This window comes from Capsicum annuum, chromosome 9, assembly GCF_002878395.1.
Source record: "Capsicum annuum cultivar UCD-10X-F1 chromosome 9, UCD10Xv1.1, whole genome shotgun sequence".
Classification (NCBI taxonomy): domain Eukaryota; kingdom Viridiplantae; phylum Streptophyta; class Magnoliopsida; order Solanales; family Solanaceae; genus Capsicum; species Capsicum annuum.
The window spans coordinates 217,443,087-217,465,083 of record NC_061119.1 but is presented as its reverse complement, the minus strand read 5'-3'; the positions used below and the strand labels follow the sequence as shown (position 1 = coordinate 217,465,083).

Below are 21,997 nucleotides of genomic sequence, written 5' to 3'. Positions count from 1 at the left end.
TGGACATCATAGCTGAGTTGCCTAACCTTGAGGTGCTAAAGCTGATGTTTAATGCTTGTGATGGCGAAGAATGGTGTCCAACGGTTATGGGATTTAATCGATTGAAGCTTTTGCTAATTGAAGGTAATCATCTCAAGTACTGGAAAGCCACAAATGACAATTTTCCTGTCCTTGAGCGCCTCCTGCTTAGCTATTGCCATCATTTGAAAGAGATACCTATTGAGTTTGCAGATATTCACTCGCTACAACTGATTGAGGTAGACTTTTGTCTTCCCGAACTTGGAGAATCTGCTATACGAATTCAACAAGAACAGGAAGACCTCGGAAACAACCCCGTGGATGTTCGTATCATTGATCCATGTAAGTATATATAGAGAGTATTTATCAAGGTCACACTTTGTTTCTCATTTTCACAAAAATTATTTAGGTTTGCTCGATACTATTTCACAATAATTTTGACAAAATTTTTGAGCAGTTTTGGTACTTTAGTTTAAGCTTGCTAAATGTGAGCACATTTGGTCTAATTGTTACTCACTCCGACCATCAATAGTTGTCCATTATTTACTTGACACATAGGTTAAGAAATAGTAAACGATAGGGATAGTTTTATCATATTACCATTTGGATCTAACAAATTTAATGTTTTTGTTTGTATCTTGCTTGTTCGTGGTGCTTCGGTGATCTTTGATTTTAAATAGATAGTTTATACTTTTACCTTATGGGTGTCTTATTTTCTTTATTATCTAGAGGTGTGTATCCCATTTTTTTTGTGTGCTTTTACGTTTTTTCTTTGTTTGTTTGATTATATTGTTATCTGTCATGAGCCAGGGTCTATAGGAAACAACTTCTCTACTTCATCTAAGGTAGTGGTATGCACTGCGTACACTTTACCCTCCCCAGATCCCACTTTGTGGGATTATACTGGGTATATTGTTGTTGTTGTAAAACAAAGTGGATAATGAATCGTATTTGATGCTAAGGATAAAATGGATAAACTATCCATTGTATAAATTCTAGTAAAATGAGGTTTACTTGGAACCAATTCTTTTACAAAATAATTGAAATATCAAGAAGTGAAACATTTGGTATTAATTTTATCAAGGTTACACTCTTGTTTCTCATTTCTTCAAGTCACATCATACAGTGTCACTCGTCCAATCGCATCATAACGATGATGATGATGATAATGAAGATTCAGATGCTGATGCTGCAGAAGATGACGATAATAAAGATTCAGATGCTGATGCTGCGGAAGATGATGATAATTAGGATCGTCGGTCGTTATCTGTTCAGAATAACCTGTAATGAAAAGGGAAACTATAGATAAACAATTTGATACTGTTATAGACTGCTGATGCTAGTTCATCACACTATGTTTTTCATAAATATAAATGTATTACGTTCTTCATTGACAATCTACCTATTAAAACGCGCAAAATTTGAACAAAAAAAATTAATTTGATAATTAAAAACATTTTAATGTTATTAGGCCCAAATGGAGATTAAATTACACCATAAAAGTCTCAAAAGAACTTGTTGGTAGATTTGCGTACATCGTACTGTTTTCAGATGCCATTTGAGTGTATACACGCATTTTGACAGGTAGGATTGAAGTATTTTTTTGTTCAGTTTTTGTATAGTTAAAGGGCCTACTTGTGCACTGGTAAAGTTAAATGTCATAATCATAATTTTATGTCAAGTTAAAGGTCCTATTTATGTATTATGTGTTTAATTTACCAACATCAACTATGGTACAACATAGAAAATTATCAGTACACAACTTAACCGACATCAACTATGGTACAACATAGAAAATTATCAGTACACAACTTAAACCTTAAAATCAAAGCCAAAGAAAAAGAAAATTGAAAGTACATTAACTAGTATGCTACAACACTTACAAATGTGTTCATTCTGGTTATGCACACAACAAAGAATTGTTGGTTTTAGCCCTACGTTAAATTAAAGGACACGTTTATGTGTTATGCCAAAGTAAAATCCTAAACTTATGAGAGACAAGGACCGGGTTCGATTCCGTATTCTTGGCCATTAGCATTCCTACAATAAGCTTTAACTTTCCTTCCTGATGTTGCTGGTGTTAGTTGTATGAACTGCATTGTTATATCAGTACATGGCACTGAAATGCTGCAGTTCAAATTTATCGCGATATCCGAGCTCGATGTTCCAACTATGTTCTGATAAACAACATTGCTGACTTGCACTCCAGTTACCTGCACAAGATACGTGTCATACATTTATTGATTTAGTGTAAACATCAGATGTGAGTAAGCTCTTATCTATATCACTCGAACTCTTCCAAATGTTGCTGCACCCCTGTCGGATCCTCAAATCATGCAGTATTTTTGGAGGATCTGACACGGACTACGATATTGGATTACACTAGTTGTGTCTGAGGTATCACGAGGTACACATCAGGTGCGAGTAAGCTCTTATCTATATTATTCGAACTCTTCTAAATGTTGCTGCACTCCTGTCGGATCATCAAATCATGCAGTATTTTTGGAAGATCGGACACGGACTACGATATTGGAGTGCGCTAGTTGTGTCTGAGGTATCACGAGGTAAACATCAGGGTCGAGTAAGCTCTTATCTATATTACTCGAACTTTTCTAAATGTTGCTGCACCCCTGTCGGATCCTCAAATCATGCAGTATTTTGGAGGATCTGACACGGACTACGATATTAGAATGCACTAGTTGTGTCTGAGGTATCAAGAGGTATTTTACATCAATATATTTTGAAGAATCCGAGCAATTATATAGCTGAATATGTACTGTATATCAAGCCGCGTAAGATTGTATTACCATTTCCTTGCAAGCCCCTCGAACATCACAGTAATTCTGGTCGATTATGATGGGATTCTTGACGGAGTTAAATTCAAGATTCTCAAATATGACATCGCGTACATATCCTCTGCCAACCTATTCACATCATGACATCCACGCGAAGTTAATAGCCAATGGTGGGTGGAGCATTTATACTATATGTGGTCAACTGAATTCAGAATTTTCGACAGATAACATTGATATATATACCTGCCATGTCTTGATACGAGCTCCGTTCGTAGTTCCATGGAAGAAAGCATTGCTCACATGAATGTTCTCTACTTGAGCAGAATTACCATGTTTTCCTAAGCTTCCAATACTGAATACAAGTAGAATAAAAAGACTTCATTAGTATTAGGAAGTTAAAACACACTACTCCCTCTATCGCAATTTATGTGACACAATTCGGAGTTCAAGAGTACTATGTTGCTCGAACTCTTCAAAAATACTGATGCATGTGTATCAGATCTGCTACGGTGCGTCAATATTTTTAGAGAGTCCGAGCAATGTAGGTTTAGCCCATAAGTGGATTTTGTTCCTTTTTAACTTCCAAAGATCACTTATTTTATTCAAGCCAATTTAAACCTTAAGAGTTCATATAGTCTTTTGTCACCTTATTGTTATTATCTTTTGCATCACAGTATAGCTTATTATATTATGAGTAAAGCATCTAGTACCTCCTGAATTATGACCAAATTTGCTACGATACACTCCAACTTCAAGGATGTCCTATTACCCCCTAAACTCAATTTTAGCGTATTTTGTCATTCTTTTATGATGATGGGGCACCTTTGATGCGGGCCCCATTTTATGTAATAAAAATGTCACGTCAGCACAAAAGGGTGACAAAAATATGCTAAAATTGAGTTCAGGGGTAATAGGACCCATGTGAAGTTGGAGTGTGTCGTAGCAACTTTGGCCATAGTTCGAGGGGAGACTAGATGCTTATCTATTATATTATTATTAGAGAAGATTAGAACACCACCAAAGAGTATGGTGGGATAGGTTTGGATCCCTCCGCCCTTAACCAGAGGTCTCTATTTCGAGCCCGGAGTAGAGATCTTCTTGGTGAAAAGTTCTTAACCCCCTTAGTCGGCTTACTAGGCACGAATCTGAATTAGTCAGGCAAATGAATTGTGGATACAAGATAGTTAAACAAAAAAAGAAAATGTAGTGTTGAAGAGACAACCTTATACCATGACCTGGTCCACATTGAATGTTGTATATTTGGACATTAGAAGAGTAATCTCCAATTGAAATACAATCATCTCCTGTTAATCACAAATATAAGTAATAATTAAAGTAGGAATAATACATAAACGTACTCTTTAACTTGTCCTCAGCTTGCGTTTATGCCCTCCAACTTTGGGCGTGCACGAGTAGGCACTTAAACTATCATTAAGTTGAACAAATAGACATATGTATCCTACGTGCTGTCCTACATGGCATCTCAGGCAAATTGCCATGTAGGACGCCACATAGGACGTGTGTCTACTTACTGTTCAATTTCATTTAAGTTTAAGTGTCTGCATGTGCACATCCAAAGTTGGAGGGCATACACGCAAGCTGAGGCTAAGTTAAAGGGCACGTTTATGTATTATGACAGTAAAGTATACTACATAAAAGAAATTTTAAAAATAATTGACAAGTTAATATTACCACTGCTAATTTTAGAATTTGTTATGTCCACATATTGAGAAGCTTGAATATGAATGCCATCAGTATTTGGACTATTTCCTGGAGATTGAATCATTACATTGTCCACTTTAAAGCCATTGCATCTCTCTATAAGTATATGAGTTTGTGCACTGTTTGCAAAGTACATGTTACTGATTGAACTCTGAGTGCAAAAAATGAACTTCAAGGCCTGCGGAATAAGTGACAAAATCAGGATTCATATAGACGATCCAAACTTGTTTGGGACTAAGCCGTAGTTGTTGTTGTTGTTATAGTAAGAAGTGAAGAAATGTGGATTCATATAGCCGATCCAAACTTGTTTGGGACTAAGCCGTAGTTGTTGTTGTTATAGTAAGAAGTGAAGAAATGTGGATTCATATAGCCGATCCAAACATGTTTGGAACTTACCCGTAGTTCCAAACATATATATTGTCTGTTTTTTAACCATGTTGCCAGAACTCTCACAAAAAATATCGTCGCACTTGTGTCAGATACTCCAAAATGCACTATTTTTGGAAGACCCGACACACACCTGAGGATGACATATTTGAAAAGTCTGAGCAATATGGGTTTTTGGTATGACAGAAGTCATTTTTTGGAAGAGCCGACATACACCTGGTGGCATTTTTGAAGAGGCGATATACTAATATATATATCATTATTAATCTACAATACATATTCCTTCGGAAAATATTTTTCATTCACCAACCAAACACAGTTAAATTCAAAATCAAATGTTGTCAATAAGCACTTACAGTTGGAGCTAATCTTGTGCATCCGTCCTGAAAAGTAAATAATGTTAGTGCACAAAACAACAGTATTTGTGCTGGTACGTACGAGCTGATCCAGACATTACAGTTATTGGAAAAAAACCTAAGTTAGCTTATGTGTGACATACCATTTCAGGGTGGTATCGACATGATTGATCCCACCATCTTTGTCCTTGACCATCAATGGTTCCTGAGCCATCGACGATTAGACCAGTAACATTTCTGAAAGCCAACCACTGACTCGAGTCTTGCCCGGTCCATGTACTAGGTGAGCCTGGTGAAACAAGTGTACCTGATATCTACAAGAGCCATAGAAATTCACACACTTCACTTAGGCTGATCGTTTCCAAATATGATATATACGTATATACACTGAATATATAACGATTTTTTACCACAAAATAGATGTTTTCGGAATTGCAGGGGCCTCTGAGTATCACAGGGCTAAGAAAAAATATCATATTTGGAGGAATAACCACTTCAGCAGATCCAGCTGATGATGAACATGCAGCATTCCAAGCATTAAGTAATGCCTGAAAAAAAAAATTCCTTTAACAAAATATACTTGATATTTAAGTAACACAAGCAAGACGAGTTGCGGTAGGATGGATAAGACCACTCGACCCTTACATAGAGGTCTCTGGTTTGAGCCATGCGTATGGAAAAAGATCCTAGAGGGGAGCAATTTTTCCCTCTAATAGGCCTTATGCGTGCAAATTCGGATTTATTGGGGCCCTAATGCAGCTACTGGACACTAGGTGGGAAACCAACCTGGTGTGCTTCCCCATCTAATAGGTCTTATATGGTGCGAACCTTGATTAGTCGGGGGCCCCAATGTAGGTGCCGGACACTGGGTGAGATACCAACCAAGAGTGCTCCTCCCCTCTAATAGGTCTTATGCATACACATTCGGATTAGTTGAGGCGCTAATGAAGATACCGGACACTAGGTGGGAAACGAACAAGGAGTGCTTCCCCATCTAATAGGTCTTATATGGTACGAACCTGGATTAGTCGGGAGCCCAATGTAGGTATCGGGCAATGAGTAAGATACCAACCAAGAGTGCTTCTCCCTCTAATATATAGGATGAATATGAAGCGAACCTAGATTAGTTGGCGCCTCCAATGCAACTACCAGACACTAGGTGGCAAACCAACCAGGTGTGCTTCCCCATCTAATGTCTTATATGGTGCGAACCTGGATTAGTCGGGGGCCCACTGTAGGTATCGTACACTGGGTCCGATACCAACCAAGAGTGCTTCTCCCTCTAATAGGATTAATATGGAGCGAACCTAGATTAGCTGGCGGCTCCAATGCAACCACCAAACACTAGGTGGGAGACCATTAGGCGTCATATGGACCAAACCTAGATTATTAGTTGGCAGCTCCAATGCAACTACCAGACACCAGGTCGGAAACCAACTAGGAGCGCTTAAGCCTTATGCAGCGCGAATACAGATTAGTTAGAAAATGAAGGAACAAAAGTATATAACAAGACTTACTTGAGAATCATCTGTAATGCCATCAGCAGCAGCTCCATAATCCAGGACATTAAAACTTTCTGCATTTCCAAATATACTTGCACTGTATATTCTTGAATCTGTCAAGCCAATTAAAATGAACAAGAGAACCAAAGTTTTCTACAAAAAAAATAAAAAATCAATATTATTATTGTCATATAAATTGTAAATGGTTTTTTTAATAAAAGAGAGCGAAATGACAGCCCGGTGCACTAAGTTCATGCTACATGCATGCATGGTGCAGGACTCTAGGGCAGTGGCGGAGCTAGGATTTTCACTAAAGGGGTTCGCAAGTGAACATACGAGCTAACCGAAGGGGGTTCGACATTTACCATATATACGTAAAAAATAATTTTAACCATGTATATATATATAGTATAATTTTTAGTCGAAGGAGGTTCGGATGAACCCCTATCCTACGTATAGCTCCACCCCTGCTCTAGGGATGGTTCGGACCTCAACGGTTTTGCTCAAACCTGTGACAGCAACTTTATGAGCTACGCCGAAAAATAAAATCAAATAAATAGGATGATAATGAGCTTCAATATTCAAGAATCCTTACCATAGTATATGAAGTGTTAGAAGAACACATTGGAAACTGATAATTATCTGTGCCATGCCAAAAAAAAAAATCATAACATTAGATCTTGAGAAAAAGAAAAAAATGCATACTACAGATTGTAGTAATGATTAATGAAGATAATCTTGTAATTAGGTAGCTTATTTAGTCTAATAGACTTCATTAAATACTTCTAAAAGCTTAAGTCTAGATATATTTTGAATAAACACTCCTTAAAAAAAATGGATTTAACGACGAAAAAATTATATAGCTAAACAACAAAATCTGTTGCTAATTATATTTAACGATAGGAAAATGATGAAATTTGTAGCTAATTTTATTTTCTTTATTGGAAAATAAGGGGAGATTATTCAATATATAAAACTTACAATGGCAAATTTTTTAAGACATGATCTTTATGGATATGTGATATATATAAATGGAATTTTTGCCATTGTATGAAAAGATTGAAAAGAAAGCAACATGACAAGTTGAAAATTTTTATAACAATTTAAGATAAGAATATTTATGTCAGAATTGGAGTGCAAATTAAGTTTGATTTATGATTAGAATTTGCCAATCCAAGCATGCAAAGCCAACACTTTATTTATAGTTTATATTATAAGTTGAAGAAAAAAAACGAAACATTTAATGAGGATTATAATGCTCACTCAAAAATAAACAAAAAAATAAAATTATAAAGTCTATTATTTTTCATGCATTTACCACACGTTTTTAACTCTCATAGTTAAAGATATATATCGAAAATCAATTATAGGTATAAATATATATTTTAAAATTTACTCGATTTAAATTTACAATATCTAAATTATGGATCTGTCATACGTTGAAACGATCTAAAATAGGTCAATATTGATTATCTATTTAACTTAACTAATAGGTCAATGTGGTTTTATTTTTTTTCTTTCTTTTATGTATTTCTTTTTATTGGTTCATTATTATATACTATGGAGGATTGTGATTGGATATTGTGGAGGCAAATAAGAATATTGGTTTAATTTTTACATAGCTTGGACTTATTTGCCAAGTAATTGTTGCTTCAAAGGTCGAAAAAGCTTTCCCATAATAATTATTTTATTAAACTACTTTTATATATACCCTTTTTAATTTCATCAATTTTGACTCACCAAGCGATTTAGTGGTCAATAAAGTAGGATAAAAATTATAACGTCTCATATTTAAATTTGAACATAAATAGAAAAACAACATGCGATTTATTCTCATCAGTCAAAATTTTGGTGGATAGAGTTGCCGTACTATTGCTAGTAGGAGTTCAAAGATATTTTATGAAATTAGTCGAAGTGCACATAAACTAATCAGATACTATAATTATATAAAAAAAAAAATTAATATTAATACTCATATAGTCACTTTCCCTTATTGGACTTATCTGTACGTGGCTAATCCATGACATGTTTCAGAATTTTTGGATAATGGGCTAACACCAATTTGGGCCTAAAGCCCAACTTTTCATATTTGTTGGACCTTGGACCATATACCTTTTGTACCCAAAAAAAACATAAATATACACCTTTAACTTATGGAAAAAATACATAAAGTAGCATACTTAGGTACTAAATTACGAAAAATAGCAACACTTTTATCAAATTACATTTTGTAGCATATGTATTTGTATTTTTGTAGCAACAGTTTGCAAAAATACAAAATACATATCGATCATAAGAGCAGTAAAAATCATATGTATTTGTATTTTTGTAGCAACAGTTTACAAAAATACAAAATACAATTTGTTATATTATGTAATTATAAAACTGTTGTTATAAAACGCATAATTAAGGGGATAAGTATGCTATTTCTGAAATTTGCCCTTAACTTATCATAATTACAAAAATCCAAATTAATTATGTATTTTCGTTAGTTGTATCGGAAGCTAATATGTATCTTAACAGATCTAAAATTGAAAAAATATATCGGGAGCTAAGGAAAAAATATATCTTTATTGGATGTGTTATGTATTTCCACATACCCCAAATCAGAAAAAAAAAAAATATATCGAAAGTTAATTATGTATCTTTACAAAGAAAAAATGTATCTTTACTATATGTATCGAGAATTAATTATCCATCTCGATAGATTCAAAATCAAGATTTTCAATGATTATATAAAATATCAGAATTTGCCGCAATTAATTCCTAACTGTTAAAATCTATGCTATTTGCCACAAAACTAACTAATGTAAGAACCCTATTTAAACTTTCTCTACATTGATTATCAATAGTGAGACTATTTATTTTAGAGTAAACTATTTAGTACCCTTAGGCTTTAAACTATGATAAAATTTGATACGATATAATCCAACTTCACGAGGTTCTATTATTCATGAACTCAATTTGAGTATATTTTTATCATTTTTTTATGCTGACGGGATATCTTTTGTTAATCTTTTTAGCTGACGTGATATCTTTGACGTGGATCCCATTTTATAAAATAAAAATGTCATGTTAGCACAAAAGGGTGATAAAAATAGAGCAAATTTGACTATTAAACCTGTTTCAAGCTTCCAATTAGCATAATGGCCTATTGAGATAATTTGGCTATTCATCATATTCAAGTTTTCAATTAGCAAAATGACCTATTTTTATTTTCTCATCTATCGGATTGATAGTCGATCTGTGCATATATAAGTCGGATCGATAATCAATCTGTTCATATATAAATCGGATCGATAATCAATCTATCATATTGATCAGATAGATAATAGTGATCATTTTCCTAAAATAAAAATAAAAATTATAGTTTATTTAATTAAAAAGAAAGAATTAAAAATATCATTTAACAAAGAATCCCATAAAAATATGCTAAAATTGAATTCACGAGCAACAGAACCTTTATGAATTTGGAGTGCATTGTAATAATTTTGTTCAAGGAAGTACTGAATATTTATTTGTTTATTTAATCAAATATCTCATGTTTAAATTTAAATATAAAATGTGAAAAAACAAAGTGACAAAGCAAAAAACAACACTAAAATCCTCTTCATTAGTGTTCAAAGTTGCTAAAATCACACTTCAATTTCAAGATCCAATCTTTCACACATTTCACACAACACAAAAAATTTCTTGAAAAATGGCAAATTCATGGAGAAGAAATCAACAAATCAAGATTTTAACACCCAAAAATCTCCTCCTTTTCTTCTTCACTTCACTTCTCCTTCTCATTTTCCTTTACCTCACATCACAAACTCAGCAACCCCACACAAAATCCATTGAAAAAACAATCTTTAATGTTCCAATTACACCCTTTAATTGTTACAATTCACAACAAGCTTATCCTATTATAGCTAATATAGTTGAAGGTGTAAAATACCCTTTTCTTTTTTCACTTTCAGATTTTGGTAATTTGCCTGAAAAACCTCATAAGAATATTCAAAGAATACTTAAAGGAAAACCCTTTAGAAGGCCTGATATATCTGTGACAATTCAAGAATTCTTGGAAAAAATGAAGGGTAAAAATGGAATTGTAATTGACGTTGGTGCTAATGTAGGAATGGCTAGTTTTGCTGCTGCTGTTATGGGGTTTAAAGTTTTGGCCTTTGAACCTGTTTTTGAGAATTTGCAAAAGATTTGTGAAGGGATTTATTTTAATAGAGTTGGGGAGTTAGTTGAGGTTTATGAAGCTGCTGTTTCAGATCATAATGGGAATATTACCTTTCATAAGGTATTTTTTTCAGTATAATTTGGTTCATATATTAGTGTTTAGAAGTTATTTTTGGTTGATATAGTTTGCTTTTTAGTTTGTTATACTCCCTCCGTTTTAATTTGATTGTCTGGTTATAACTTGGAAAAGAGTTTCAGAATGTAAAGAATGACTTTTGAATCTTTTTGTGTTAAACTAAACCAAAGATATGTCGAATGTACTAAAATGTCATCAAATCTTGTAGTCTTAAACATGTCAAGTGGAAAATAAGAAGTATAGAGTTGTCAAAAATGGAAAAAGAGATGCTTTATGAGACGGACTAAAAAGGGAAGACAAACAGATTGAAACAGACGAAGTACTTGTTATGATGTCTAGATATATTATGTGAAATTTGATAGTGCAACTAATTGCTAGATAGAATTCGTGCAACGGTGACATAACATAGCTAAAGAACTGACCTTTTGCCATAAAATTCATAGATTAACTGGTCTGAATTGACTCGGTTATATGAAATCATGAGTAGAGTTATTCCTGGCTTGTATTGTCCTTTATCATGTTGTTGCTTTTGACCTTTTAGCATAGCCTGCGTACACACTACCCTCCCCAAAACCACTCGTCGGACTACACTGGGTATGTTGTTGTTATTGGACTTTTAGCATTTGAAAAGGAAAAAATTAAAGAAGGAAAGAAACAAGAGAGTACTGCCTCGTTTTCAGCGTTATTTATTATGTTGTTTGTTAGTTAGCTACCTTACTGATAGTTTCTTTTTTGTTTTTCATGATATGTTCTTAGTTGGTTGGTAGGCTCGATAATAGTGCAGTCTCGGCCACTGGTGCCAAGTTGGCTTTTAAGTCAAACGAAGAGATTGAAGTTCAAGTAAAAACTATTCCCCTTGATGAAGTTATTCAAGAAACGGAACGTGTTCTGCTAATAAAAATAGATGTTCAAGGCTGGGAGTATCATGTACTTAAGGGAGCATCAAAGATATTGTCGAGAAAGAAAGGTGAAGCACCTTACCTAATCTACGAGGAAGATGAGCGATTGTTGCAAGCCAGCAATAGCAGCACCAAGGAAATCCGGGAATTTTTACGCAGTGTGGGCTACAACCGTTGCACTCAACACGGTACAGATGCACACTGCACAAAAACAGATTGACAGAGGTTATTCATGTATAAATGCTCTTCAGCTACAACTCCGGCAGGACCATCAATACTTTAAATTCTTAACAGTTGTGCTACACCAATTTTAGTGGTCAATCATCATATTATTTTGCCGCGTTAAGCTTAGAATGGTTTGAGGATCGAGAACCTGGCGTACTAGTTGTTCAAAGCCGAGCTCTTGTTTTTTCAGTTCGCGTGAATTGGAAGGCTGACTGATACCATGTTGAGGGGATTATGAAAAATACTAACTTTGCTGATAGGTTTGTGGTTGGGTAAAGCAGATCGGAAAAGAGATTGATGATTTTAGACAGTGGCAAGATGTTTTCTCACACTTTTTGCTTGCTGGTTATAACATATGTAATGTGTGCACAGGCTATTTATAATACTTTACTCGTCGAAGAAGTTTCTTTAATCTGTATTTTTCTCTCCTTTTACTCTTTGTTTGATCATTAAGTACATCTAATACCATTCTTCCTCTTACCAACCATTGCCTTTCTGTTTACGGATTTCTTTGAAACTGTGTGAATGACGTTCTTCCTTAAGTTATGCAGGTCAAATTACATTAATGATCCTGATGAAAAGTTGATTAGTAGTTGGTGTTTCAGGATAAACTTTCATTAATAGCATCTTTTCCAGGTTTACATTTGTGTTTAATGAGGTCAAATTTGTTGTTAGGTGAAGTTCTCTTAAATACTTACTTCCTTTTATCCATCTGCTTTATGGCATTAATTCACCATTACTCCTCTATTATGAGTGGGTACCTTATTCCTATTATTTCATCTTGTTTCATGTTTCTTGTTTCATGTTTTATAACGACCTTATTTACTGTCTCTGTGTCTTGAACCGGGGGTCTATCGGAAACAACCTCTCTACTTCTTCCGAGATAGTGGTATGGACTACGTACATTTTACCCTTCCCAGACCCCATTTGGTGGGAAATGGGAATTCACTGGGTATGTTGTTGTTGTTGTTGTACTCCTCTATTATGAGTGGCTGCTTTCACATGGAGCTACATTCTATGTTGCTCGGACTCTCCAATGTTGCCAAACCCATGTCGAATCCTCTAAAACTGTACTGCTTTTAACGGATCCGACATGCACCCGGCAACATTGTTGAAGAGTCGAAGCAACATAGGCTACATTCAGTCTGCAAAAGAGGAGGAAAGAGAGTGTGATTAGGGCTTCTGCACATAGCCTTTACGTTTTTGTTTGTTTTGTCCAAGCTTGCTTACACCTCGACTAATTCCATGGGGTACCCACTACCTCCCACCAGCGCAAATACCAGGTAACTCTGTCTACCAAGTTAATGAGCCTTTACATTTTCGTAAGTTACTAGCTCATTAGTTGGATAGCAGATAGACGAAATCACAGTATCTGAGGAACTCGAGGGCACACTGTTGGAAGGTAAGAGCAGACATGTTTGGGCAGTGAAAGCATTTCTGCAGCAATATAATCAACTTGGTGATCTGAAGCCAGGAACAGAATTAACGAGTTTCGAGGTAAAGCTTACGGCTGAAACAGTTCAAGCTAGCTATGAAACTCGATACTAACAGGTGATTATTTCCCAGAATCTTGCAATGCAGTTGTTTAAGTGCAATAAAGCGCTTCAACAACGTACTATTTTTATCGCTTTGATATGCGTAACCTGAGCCAGAAGTCTTTCGGAAACAACCTCTCTACCTCCGTGAGGTAGCAGTAAGGTCTGCGTACACTCTTCCCTCCCCATACCCCACTTGTGTGCTAAGTTAGCATCATAAGCGCATAAAAGTAGGGTGAGTTTTCTTTCGTTAGAGGTAATATTTTGGTGTCCAGCATTAAGAAGACGTTGAAATATTTACACGAACGGCTACATTGCAGATTGTGTAATGTGCTTGGAAAGTCGATCGTGGTCTCTGTATCGTAAGTCCATACATCGTTGGGAGCTGAATTTGGAACCTCATGGTCTTGGCACCTCCATCTCGACTTGGTAACACCAGGGCTTGATTGGCAGCTACATTTAGCAGAAAATTTTAAAGCTGATATTAAAGTGTGTTCAATATGCAAGGTAAAGGCTGCGTACAATACGCCCTTGTGGTGGGCCATTCTCCGGACCCTGAACATAGCGGGAGCTTTAATGCACCGGGATGCCCAATATGATTTTCAAGAGAGTGCAACCTGCAGAATCTTCATTTTGCCTACAATGATGCCTCAACATTGAACTCTAAACTCTTGGTACTTTCTCCTAGCCTGGCAGGGATCCGGTGGAGTTAGTCGAGGTGGGAGGTGGCAAGTATCCCGTGGAATTAGTCGAGGTGCGCACAAGCTAGCCCGAACACCATGGTTATCAAAGAACAACATTGAACTCTTGCTACTTTCTCCTAGCCTGGCAGGGATCCGGTGGAATTAGTCGAGGTTTGAGGTGGCAGGTATCCCGTGGAATTAGTCAAGGTGCGCTCAAGCTAGCCTGGTATCAGGGAAAAAAAATGTCAAACTCTTGCTACTTTCTCCTAGCCTGTTCTACTGATAGCTGAAGTGTTTTTCCGACATGGTGTCCGGTCAGATTGCACATCTCGATCAATCCATTGAGTACCTCTTACCTCCCACCAACACAAATATCGACAAAATGGGAATAACCTAATCACTGATACGACAAAATGGGGCACACAATGTGTGAGTTAGATGCACGTCATGAGAACTCTGGTAGTAAACCAAACTAGTTTTAGTATATTTAGGTGGAGAACGATTGACGACGACAACAATAACATACTCAGTGTTATCCCACAAATGAGGACCGGAGGGCGAGTATTGTATATACAAACCTTATCCCTACCTTAAAAGCTACAAAGACTATTTCCGATTTACCCTCTGCTCAAGTAAAAGTATAACAAAACAGTTTGGAAAAAAAATACAAAAATAAGAGTCGCGATAAAATACTAAAGAAAGTACGATAAAGCATACTAAAAAAGGAACTGTAACTACAACTTGGTAGAGTGTTAGGTATCCACCGAGTCTTAAACTACGTATCAACTGACCTTCTGAGATTTCTCGATTATCATAAAGAAATTAAAAAAAAAACATATTAAAGAGAATGTACATTGATAAATTATACCTTTGCTACAATGTCTTGTGAAAATAACTTCTTCTATTTTCTGAAAAAAAAATCATCCATAGCTAAATACATTAGCTTTTTTCATGTTCTATTTATAAAAAATATGAGAAAATACATCAATCGATGAACTTCACAAGAAAGTGCAAAAAATTTTATTCCCACATGTGACTCAAATAAAACAACCTCCAAGTTCCAATTACTGTTAGAAACTTGCAAAAAAGTTACTGGGAAAAAGTGCACTTTTTCAATTGACCAACACTGAAAAAGCAAAGATTGACTTTAATTAGTTCATTCTAGGGGGTGTCAAATGAACGGATTAGGCTTCGTAGAGTCAAGATTTTTATAAAAAAGTGTGAAAATATAAAGACGTAAAATTACGAAGAGGTTAAGAAGTGTCCATATGTAATATATGTTCATAACAAAATGTTCTGTTTTTACCTAATTACACAATGTAAAATTTTCGATGTAAGGGTATCGATTAACACCCCTCAAGTACAAATGGCTCTGATACTGCTTGCTTTATATTTAGACGGGTTAAAACAGATGAATCAACTAAGGGGGTTGGGTCTGTCTTTATGAGAAAATTTGGCTATTAAATCTCTTCAAGTTTCTAATTAGCAAAATGGCATGCTAAGAAAATTTGGCTATTAAGCATGTTCATGTTTTCAATTAGCAAAATGTCCTACTTCTATTTCCTCATCTGTCGGATTGATAATCGACCTATCCATATATAGGTCGGATTGATAATTGATTCTGTCGGATTGATAATCGACCTGTTCATATATAGGTCAGATCGATAATCGATCTGTCGGATTGATAATTGACTTGTCTATTTATAGGTCGGATTGATAATCGACCTGTTCATATATAGGTCGGATCGATAATCGATTCGTCTATATATCAGTCAGATAGATAATAGATTTGTTTAAAAAATGAGTCATTTTCCTAAAAAAAAAATTAAAAAATTATAATCTATTTAATTAAAAAGAAGACTTGAAAAGATCATTTAATAAAGAATCCCAGTCTTTACTTAACAGTGTATTTGGTGTGGAGGAAAATATCTTCTTGAAAAATATTTTTTCCATTTCAAAATTAGCGGTGTCTTTATTATTTCAATTTATTTTAAAATAAGTGATGTTTTACATAAACAAAAGATATTAAAAATTTTATACACAATCAAGAAACGACTGAAATAAATATATTTTACCCTTGATATTAAATCCTACTTCCTTCATTTAATAGTATTTGTCTATTATTGATACACATGTTAAGAAAAATAAATAATTGAAGTAATTTTACTATCACCGTTTGATTATAATAAATTTAGTTTTGAAAAATAAATTGAGTGATGAATAATATTTAATAGAAAACGTAAAAATGTGTAGCAAAAGGGTAAATTATACATTAATTTTTCAACCTGAACAAATATTGTTAGATATATATTTTTAGTATAATGGATAAATATTATTGGACAAAGAAAGTATTTTATATGAAAACTTTTTCTTTTTAATCTGTCTCAAAAATAATGTTATCTTACTATAACTAAAAATAATTTAGCTTTAATATTATCATTCTACCCTTAATGAAAATAATTTATCGCACACAAATATTTTAGAAAAACAAGTTTTAAAGTTCTTTTTTATTATTATTAAATATCATTATCTAATACATTCTTTTAAGCATTACATTTATTACTTCCTCCATTTCAAAGTAGTGGGTTCTTATTGATTTGTCACTTCGCTTAGTAAAATATTTATTAATAATTTATTTTATCAAATTAGCCTTATTAATTATACTTTAAAAATATAAATTTGAGTATATATACTTTATATAGTCATATTTAATAATAGAGATAATATAGAAAGAAATAATATTTTTTTTTTATAAATGAGATAACTAAATTGAAATAAATATTTTTATCAAGAAGACCAAAAAATGAAATATATTTAAAAGATAAACTCCATAATTTAGTATTTCTTAAGCTATATTTATCGGGATCTTTTGTTAAATGAACTTTTCAAGTCTTCTATTTAATTAAATAGACTACAATTTTTTTTTTTTTTTGCGATATGACCCATTTTTCAAACAGATTTATTATCTATCCGACCGATATATAAACAAATCGATTATCGATTCGACCTATATATGAAAAAATCGATCATCGATCCGACCTATATATGAACAGATCGATTATTAATTTGACAGATGAGAAAATAGAAGTAGATCATTTTGCTAATTGGAAACTTGAAGAGTCTTAATAGCCAAATTTTTTCAGTAGACTATTTTGCTAATTGAAAATCCGAAGAGGCTTAATAGCCAAATTTTCTCATATTTATCAAGTCAACAGTAAACAAATATTATTGGAAGGCGGAAATAAATGAGATATTTTATACAACTACTTTTTGCCTTTGGTAGGATAAAGGCTAAATGAGTCATTTTCTTTTAGATATTCATAGCAACAACTGACCTTATCTAGTAACCTGCGGTTGCATGTTTTTGTTATTACCAACATTATTACTTTAGCAGTTCAACAACTGCTTTACTTCTCCCAAACCACTTCACAAAACAACTAAAGATTCAATTGTCTTAATGGCAAATTCTCTGTGTTTCACACCTTTAGCTTCATTGAACTCTTTCAATAAACCAGGTACATATGGTTATACTCAATTTCTCTTTGTTGTAATTTTTGTGTTTTTTTTTTTTTTTTTGCTTTATGGATATTTATGATTTTTGTTCTCAATTACTTCCTCCGTTCATTTTTACTTGTCATATTTTGCTTTATTAAAGTTAATTTAACTAGATTTTAAAGCTAAATTGAAGGAGACTAATTTAACATTTTATAATTAAAATTTGAGTAAAACATCCCATACTCCGAACTATAATCAAATTTGCTAGGATACACTTCAACTTGACGGGGTTCTATTACTTCAGAGCCAAATTTTAGCGTATTTTTGTCAAATCTTTTTAGCCGACGTGACACCTTTTTAGCTGACGTGACACCTTTAACGTGACCTCTATTTTTATGTAATAAAGGTTCCACGTCAGCAAAAAGGGTGATAAAAATACGCTAAAATTGAGTTCAAGGAGGTAATAGGATCCTGTGAAGTTAGAGTGTGTCGTAGCAACTTTGGCTGAGGTACAGGATGCTTATCTCTTAAAATTTAGATGTTTGAAAACTATACGAAAAATACTTTAAGTTGCAATCCTTCTTATATTAATGGGAGAGTAAATTATCTTAAAATATTGGTTAAAGTTTAACAGTTTGGCTCTCGAGAAGCAAATCTGACAAGTAAAAATGAACAGAGGGAGTAGTTGATGTATTGGTCTTTAATGGTTTCTTGGTTCATTTTTGTTGTGTTTGGTTTTCAAGATTCCTTTTCTTTTTTAATTACCAATATGAGACTTCTAGGCACGAATTTGAATTTAGTCGAGCCCAATGTGGACACCTATGGGAACCAAAAAAAGATTGAGAACCTTTTCAGAAACAACTAAATTCACTGTATTAATGGCAAATTCTCTATGTTTAGTGGTTCTGCAAATCTTCGTAGAATATAAACGTGTTTGGTTTTAAAGATTCAATCTTTTTGGAAACCTTTTATGTAGTTGCGATCCAATGGCGGAGCCAGAATTTTTGTTAAGGGGGTTTAGAAGTAAACAGATGAACTAATCAAAGGGGTTCAGCGTCTACTGTATATACATAAAAAATAATTTTAACTATGTATAAATAGTATAATTTTTTTCTAAAGGGGGTTCGAACCCCCTAGGCCAAGTGTAGCTCCGCCCCTGTTGAGATCGCACACTTGAAAGATAGCCCATAAAGTCACGTGAATGGTTGGATACTTGGTTTATATGGATTTCTATTCTTGGCAGGTCTAATTCATGGGAACGGGAACAGCGGTGCAAGAAAGATTCAATGGATCAAAGATGTTAGCTACAGCTCCAAGAGTAACTTAAGTGTTGTGGAAGTGAAGGTAAATTCGCGCTTCTGTGGATAAATATAAGTGCAAATGTGCAGTTTTATGTGCTACATAGATATGCAATGGCTACGTTTGCTTACTTTTATGCCTAGACACAGTCAGGGGCGGAGCTACATATAAGGTAGGGGGTTCATCCGAAGCCCCTTCGACGGAAAATTATACTATATATATACATGGTTAAAATTATTTTTGTATGTATATATAGTAGATGTTGACCCCCCTTTCGGTTAGTTCGTATGTACACTTGTGAACCCCCTTGATGTCAATCCTGGCTCCGCCGCTGGACACAACAGTGGATGGAACACAAAATCAGCGGGTTCAATTGTACCCAACGTTTTAACACACTAAAATTCTAAAAATATGAAAATTTGAACCCATAATATCAGAAGTGTACGTGCTCCAACGGCTAGACAGTGAGGGTCATAGCAAAACCAGTGTGCCTTTAGACATACGTAACTCAAGCGCTGAAGTTATATGACACTTAGGTAGGTATACTTGGCGAAATTCGCTAGGCATTTTTCTGGGACAGTGCTGCATATATGAGATACGGCCGAGTGAACCTTCAGAACTGCTTTTCCAATTTCATCCATTCTGCAAGTTATCAACACCGAGAAAATGGAAAAAAAAAAAGAGGGGTACCGTCAACTAAGCATAGCTACACGTATTCTTGTTAAGTGCTGCTCGTTCGTTATAATTAATTGAAGTAGTAGATGCATTATGAAAATGTGCCCCTATGGCATGCTTGTCCAACACCTACCTAGAACTGTGATGAATAAGTTTTTAAGTTCCGTAGTAAACTGGTACAACAAATTTCAGCTGAATAATTAACAGTAACAGTTTATAGATGAGGAACGGAGATTCGGAATTTAGAAGAGAAACAATCACAAAAGTAAATAACGAATCGTGTAAAACTCGTTGAATGAGAAGTTTCTGTGCTTAATGTTCAGTCTTGTCTTGAGACTGGATCGATGAAGCTTTAAAAGAAGTTTCTGATGCTCAAAATGGTCCGTAATCGAGAAGGACTAATACGAGATGATTGCTGTGACATACTTGGCTAGGCTAAAAAGCTAAATAAAGATTATGGAAGTTTGTCATAATATGTGGTAGAATCTGCATCATATTAAATTCATCACTCAATTTTATGTGAAACGGGATCAGGCAAACTCGGACTCTCCAAAATTGTTGCCGCACCCACGTTGGATCCTTCAAAAATGCACTACTTTTAAAGGATTCGACACGCACCCGATGACATTTTTGAAGAGTCCGAGCAACATAGGGCAACATAATGTCATTCCCAATGAGGATCTCTTTGTGTCTTTCTTTTTCATTTCTCTTTTCGTATAAATCGAATTGAGTAATTCGTACAGATGGAAATCCTAAGCTTAATGCTACCTGTTACTATGACGGTCTACGAGAACTTACTCGAGTTCTATAGAAACTTCAGTTTGCTCCAGAAATTTTCTTCACTCAAAAAAATTATAGTATTACAGCATATTTGCTTCTCTTTCCTTGAGTTGGCTGTATTTTGCAGATACTAATACGATACACTTTTTTCTAGGCCACTGACAGTGATAAAGACACCAAAGTGAGGAGCATCGTCTGTCAAAATTGTGATGGAAGTGGTAAGTGATTGATGCATTTTAGGTGAATTTTGAATTCTGATTTGTCATTACTGAGCGGACTTTTCTCGACAAACACTCTCATGCTGCTCCGTATTCCAAGTGACTAATATTTCTTGATATTGTAACTGTGCATTTCTGTATATTTTACGTTCTGTTTGGATTTTTTTCTTGAAATGATATGTGCATCAAGAAGGAATTTCTCTTGATGTTGACTGCTCGATCAGAGATCACCTTTCTTACGAACGTCTCTCAAATTATTCGTCAATTTTGTGTGAGAATTACGATGTGTCTTGAGTGAAAAGTGTCTAGTTTCAAGATGTTTGCTAATACTGCAGTCTTACTGGTTCTTTACCATGTTGCATACTTAAATTCGCTATTATCTTTCTTTTTTCTTGCTTATATTCATTACCATATCAAGTTTCCGATTCATCTGAAGTCAATACATACAATCGACCAGATCTGAAATAGTTAAATTTCAACTTGATTTTGTCCAGAACTTTCTGTTTCTTATACGCTGTATCGCTCTCAGGTGCAGTGGCGTGCTCACAATGTAAAGGAACTGGGGTTAACTCGGTCGATCATTTCAACGGACGGTTTAAAGCCGGTGGACTATGTTGGCTGTGCAGGTACTTGTACTATCACTTGTACTTTTGGTGATTATGGTTTCGTACTCTTAGTCGTAGTATTTCTCCCATAGTTTCTTGTCCTTTGATTAATGTTACTATCTACTGTCTCTTGTACTTCGATTAGCGCACTATTGTCCTTTGGTTTCATGCTCTTTTAGGATTTTGTTATGATTTCTTCACTTCCCTTATTTCTTTCTCGATATGCTTTTCCTTGAGCTGATGGTCTATGTGGAACAACCTCTCTACCTTCCAAGGTAGGGGTAAGGTCTGCGTACACTCTACCCCATACCCCGCTTGAGCTGAGGGTCTATGATTACACGGGGTATGTTGTTGTCGTTAGGTAAGATTTGCATACACTCTATTCCTGGACCCCACTTGTGGGATTACACGGGGTATGTTATTGTTATTAGGTAAGATCTGCATACACTCTATCCCCGGACCCCACTTGTGGGATTACACGGGGTATGTTGTTGTTA

The 21,997-nt window shown here is 34.7% G+C and overlaps 4 protein-coding genes and 1 pseudogene across 4 annotated transcripts in view; 3 read left to right on the top strand and 2 right to left on the bottom strand.

Moving 5' to 3' along the window:
* The window catches only part of LOC107840741 (putative late blight resistance protein homolog R1B-8), a 12,277-nt gene extending 10,972 nt beyond the window's left edge, over positions 1-1,305 (top strand). Inside the window, 2 exon segments of the mRNA XM_047396406.1 lie at positions 8-360; positions 1,145-1,305. Of these exon segments, the coding sequence (XP_047252362.1) occupies positions 8-360; positions 1,145-1,305 (514 nt within the window).
* Positions 1,306-1,837: 532 nt separating this feature from the next.
* Positions 1,838-12,489, bottom strand: LOC107840744 (probable polygalacturonase At1g80170). Its single transcript, XM_016684644.2, has 12 exons — positions 12,359-12,489; positions 12,068-12,186; positions 7,376-7,422; positions 6,796-6,933; positions 5,689-5,826; positions 5,422-5,592; positions 5,279-5,305; positions 4,506-4,713; positions 4,036-4,117; positions 3,057-3,165; positions 2,826-2,942; positions 1,838-2,231 (listed from the first exon to the last, which is right to left on the bottom strand). The coding sequence occupies exons 3-12, from the start codon at positions 7,403-7,405 to the stop codon at positions 2,007-2,009; spliced, it is 1,245 nt and encodes a 414-aa protein (XP_016540130.1). The 5' UTR covers positions 7,406-7,422; positions 12,068-12,186; positions 12,359-12,489; the 3' UTR covers positions 1,838-2,006.
* LOC107840745 lies at positions 10,354-12,694 on the top strand. The gene is made up of 2 exons (XM_016684645.2): positions 10,354-11,071; positions 11,843-12,694. Exons 1-2 carry the CDS (start codon positions 10,481-10,483, stop codon positions 12,203-12,205), a joined length of 954 nt encoding a protein of 317 aa, XP_016540131.1. The 5' UTR covers positions 10,354-10,480; the 3' UTR covers positions 12,206-12,694.
* A 5,036-nt stretch (positions 12,695-17,730) lies between these two features.
* On the top strand, positions 17,731-21,521 carry LOC107840747 (protein BUNDLE SHEATH DEFECTIVE 2, chloroplastic; the record flags this gene model as incomplete). The annotated part of the gene is given in 4 exon segments (XM_047396635.1): positions 17,731-17,943; positions 19,167-19,267; positions 20,832-20,895; positions 21,425-21,521. Coding segments are annotated over 4 exon segments (320 nt in total), but the record flags the coding sequence as incomplete, so codon positions are not given.
* Positions 21,522-21,879: 358 nt separating this feature from the next.
* The window catches only part of LOC124887207, an 11,498-nt pseudogene continuing 11,380 nt past the window's right edge, over positions 21,880-21,997 (bottom strand).

Coding starts and splice junctions, on each gene's coding strand:
- LOC107840744 (XM_016684644.2), bottom strand. CDS start 7,405: ATGTGTTCTTCTAACACTTCATATACTATG. Junction 5,306..5,421: donor GTCGATACCACCCTGAAATG/GTATGTCACACA, acceptor TTTACTTTTCAG/GACGGATGCACAAGATTAGC. Junction 3,166..4,035: donor GGACCAGGTCATGGTATAAG/GTTGTCTCTTCA, acceptor ACTTGTATTCAG/TATTGGAAGCTTAGGAAAAC.
- LOC107840745 (XM_016684645.2), top strand. CDS start 10,481: ATGGCAAATTCATGGAGAAGAAATCAACAAATCAAGATTTTAACACCC. Junction 11,072..11,842: donor GGAATATTACCTTTCATAAG/GTATTTTTTTCA, acceptor ATATGTTCTTAG/TTGGTTGGTAGGCTCGATAA.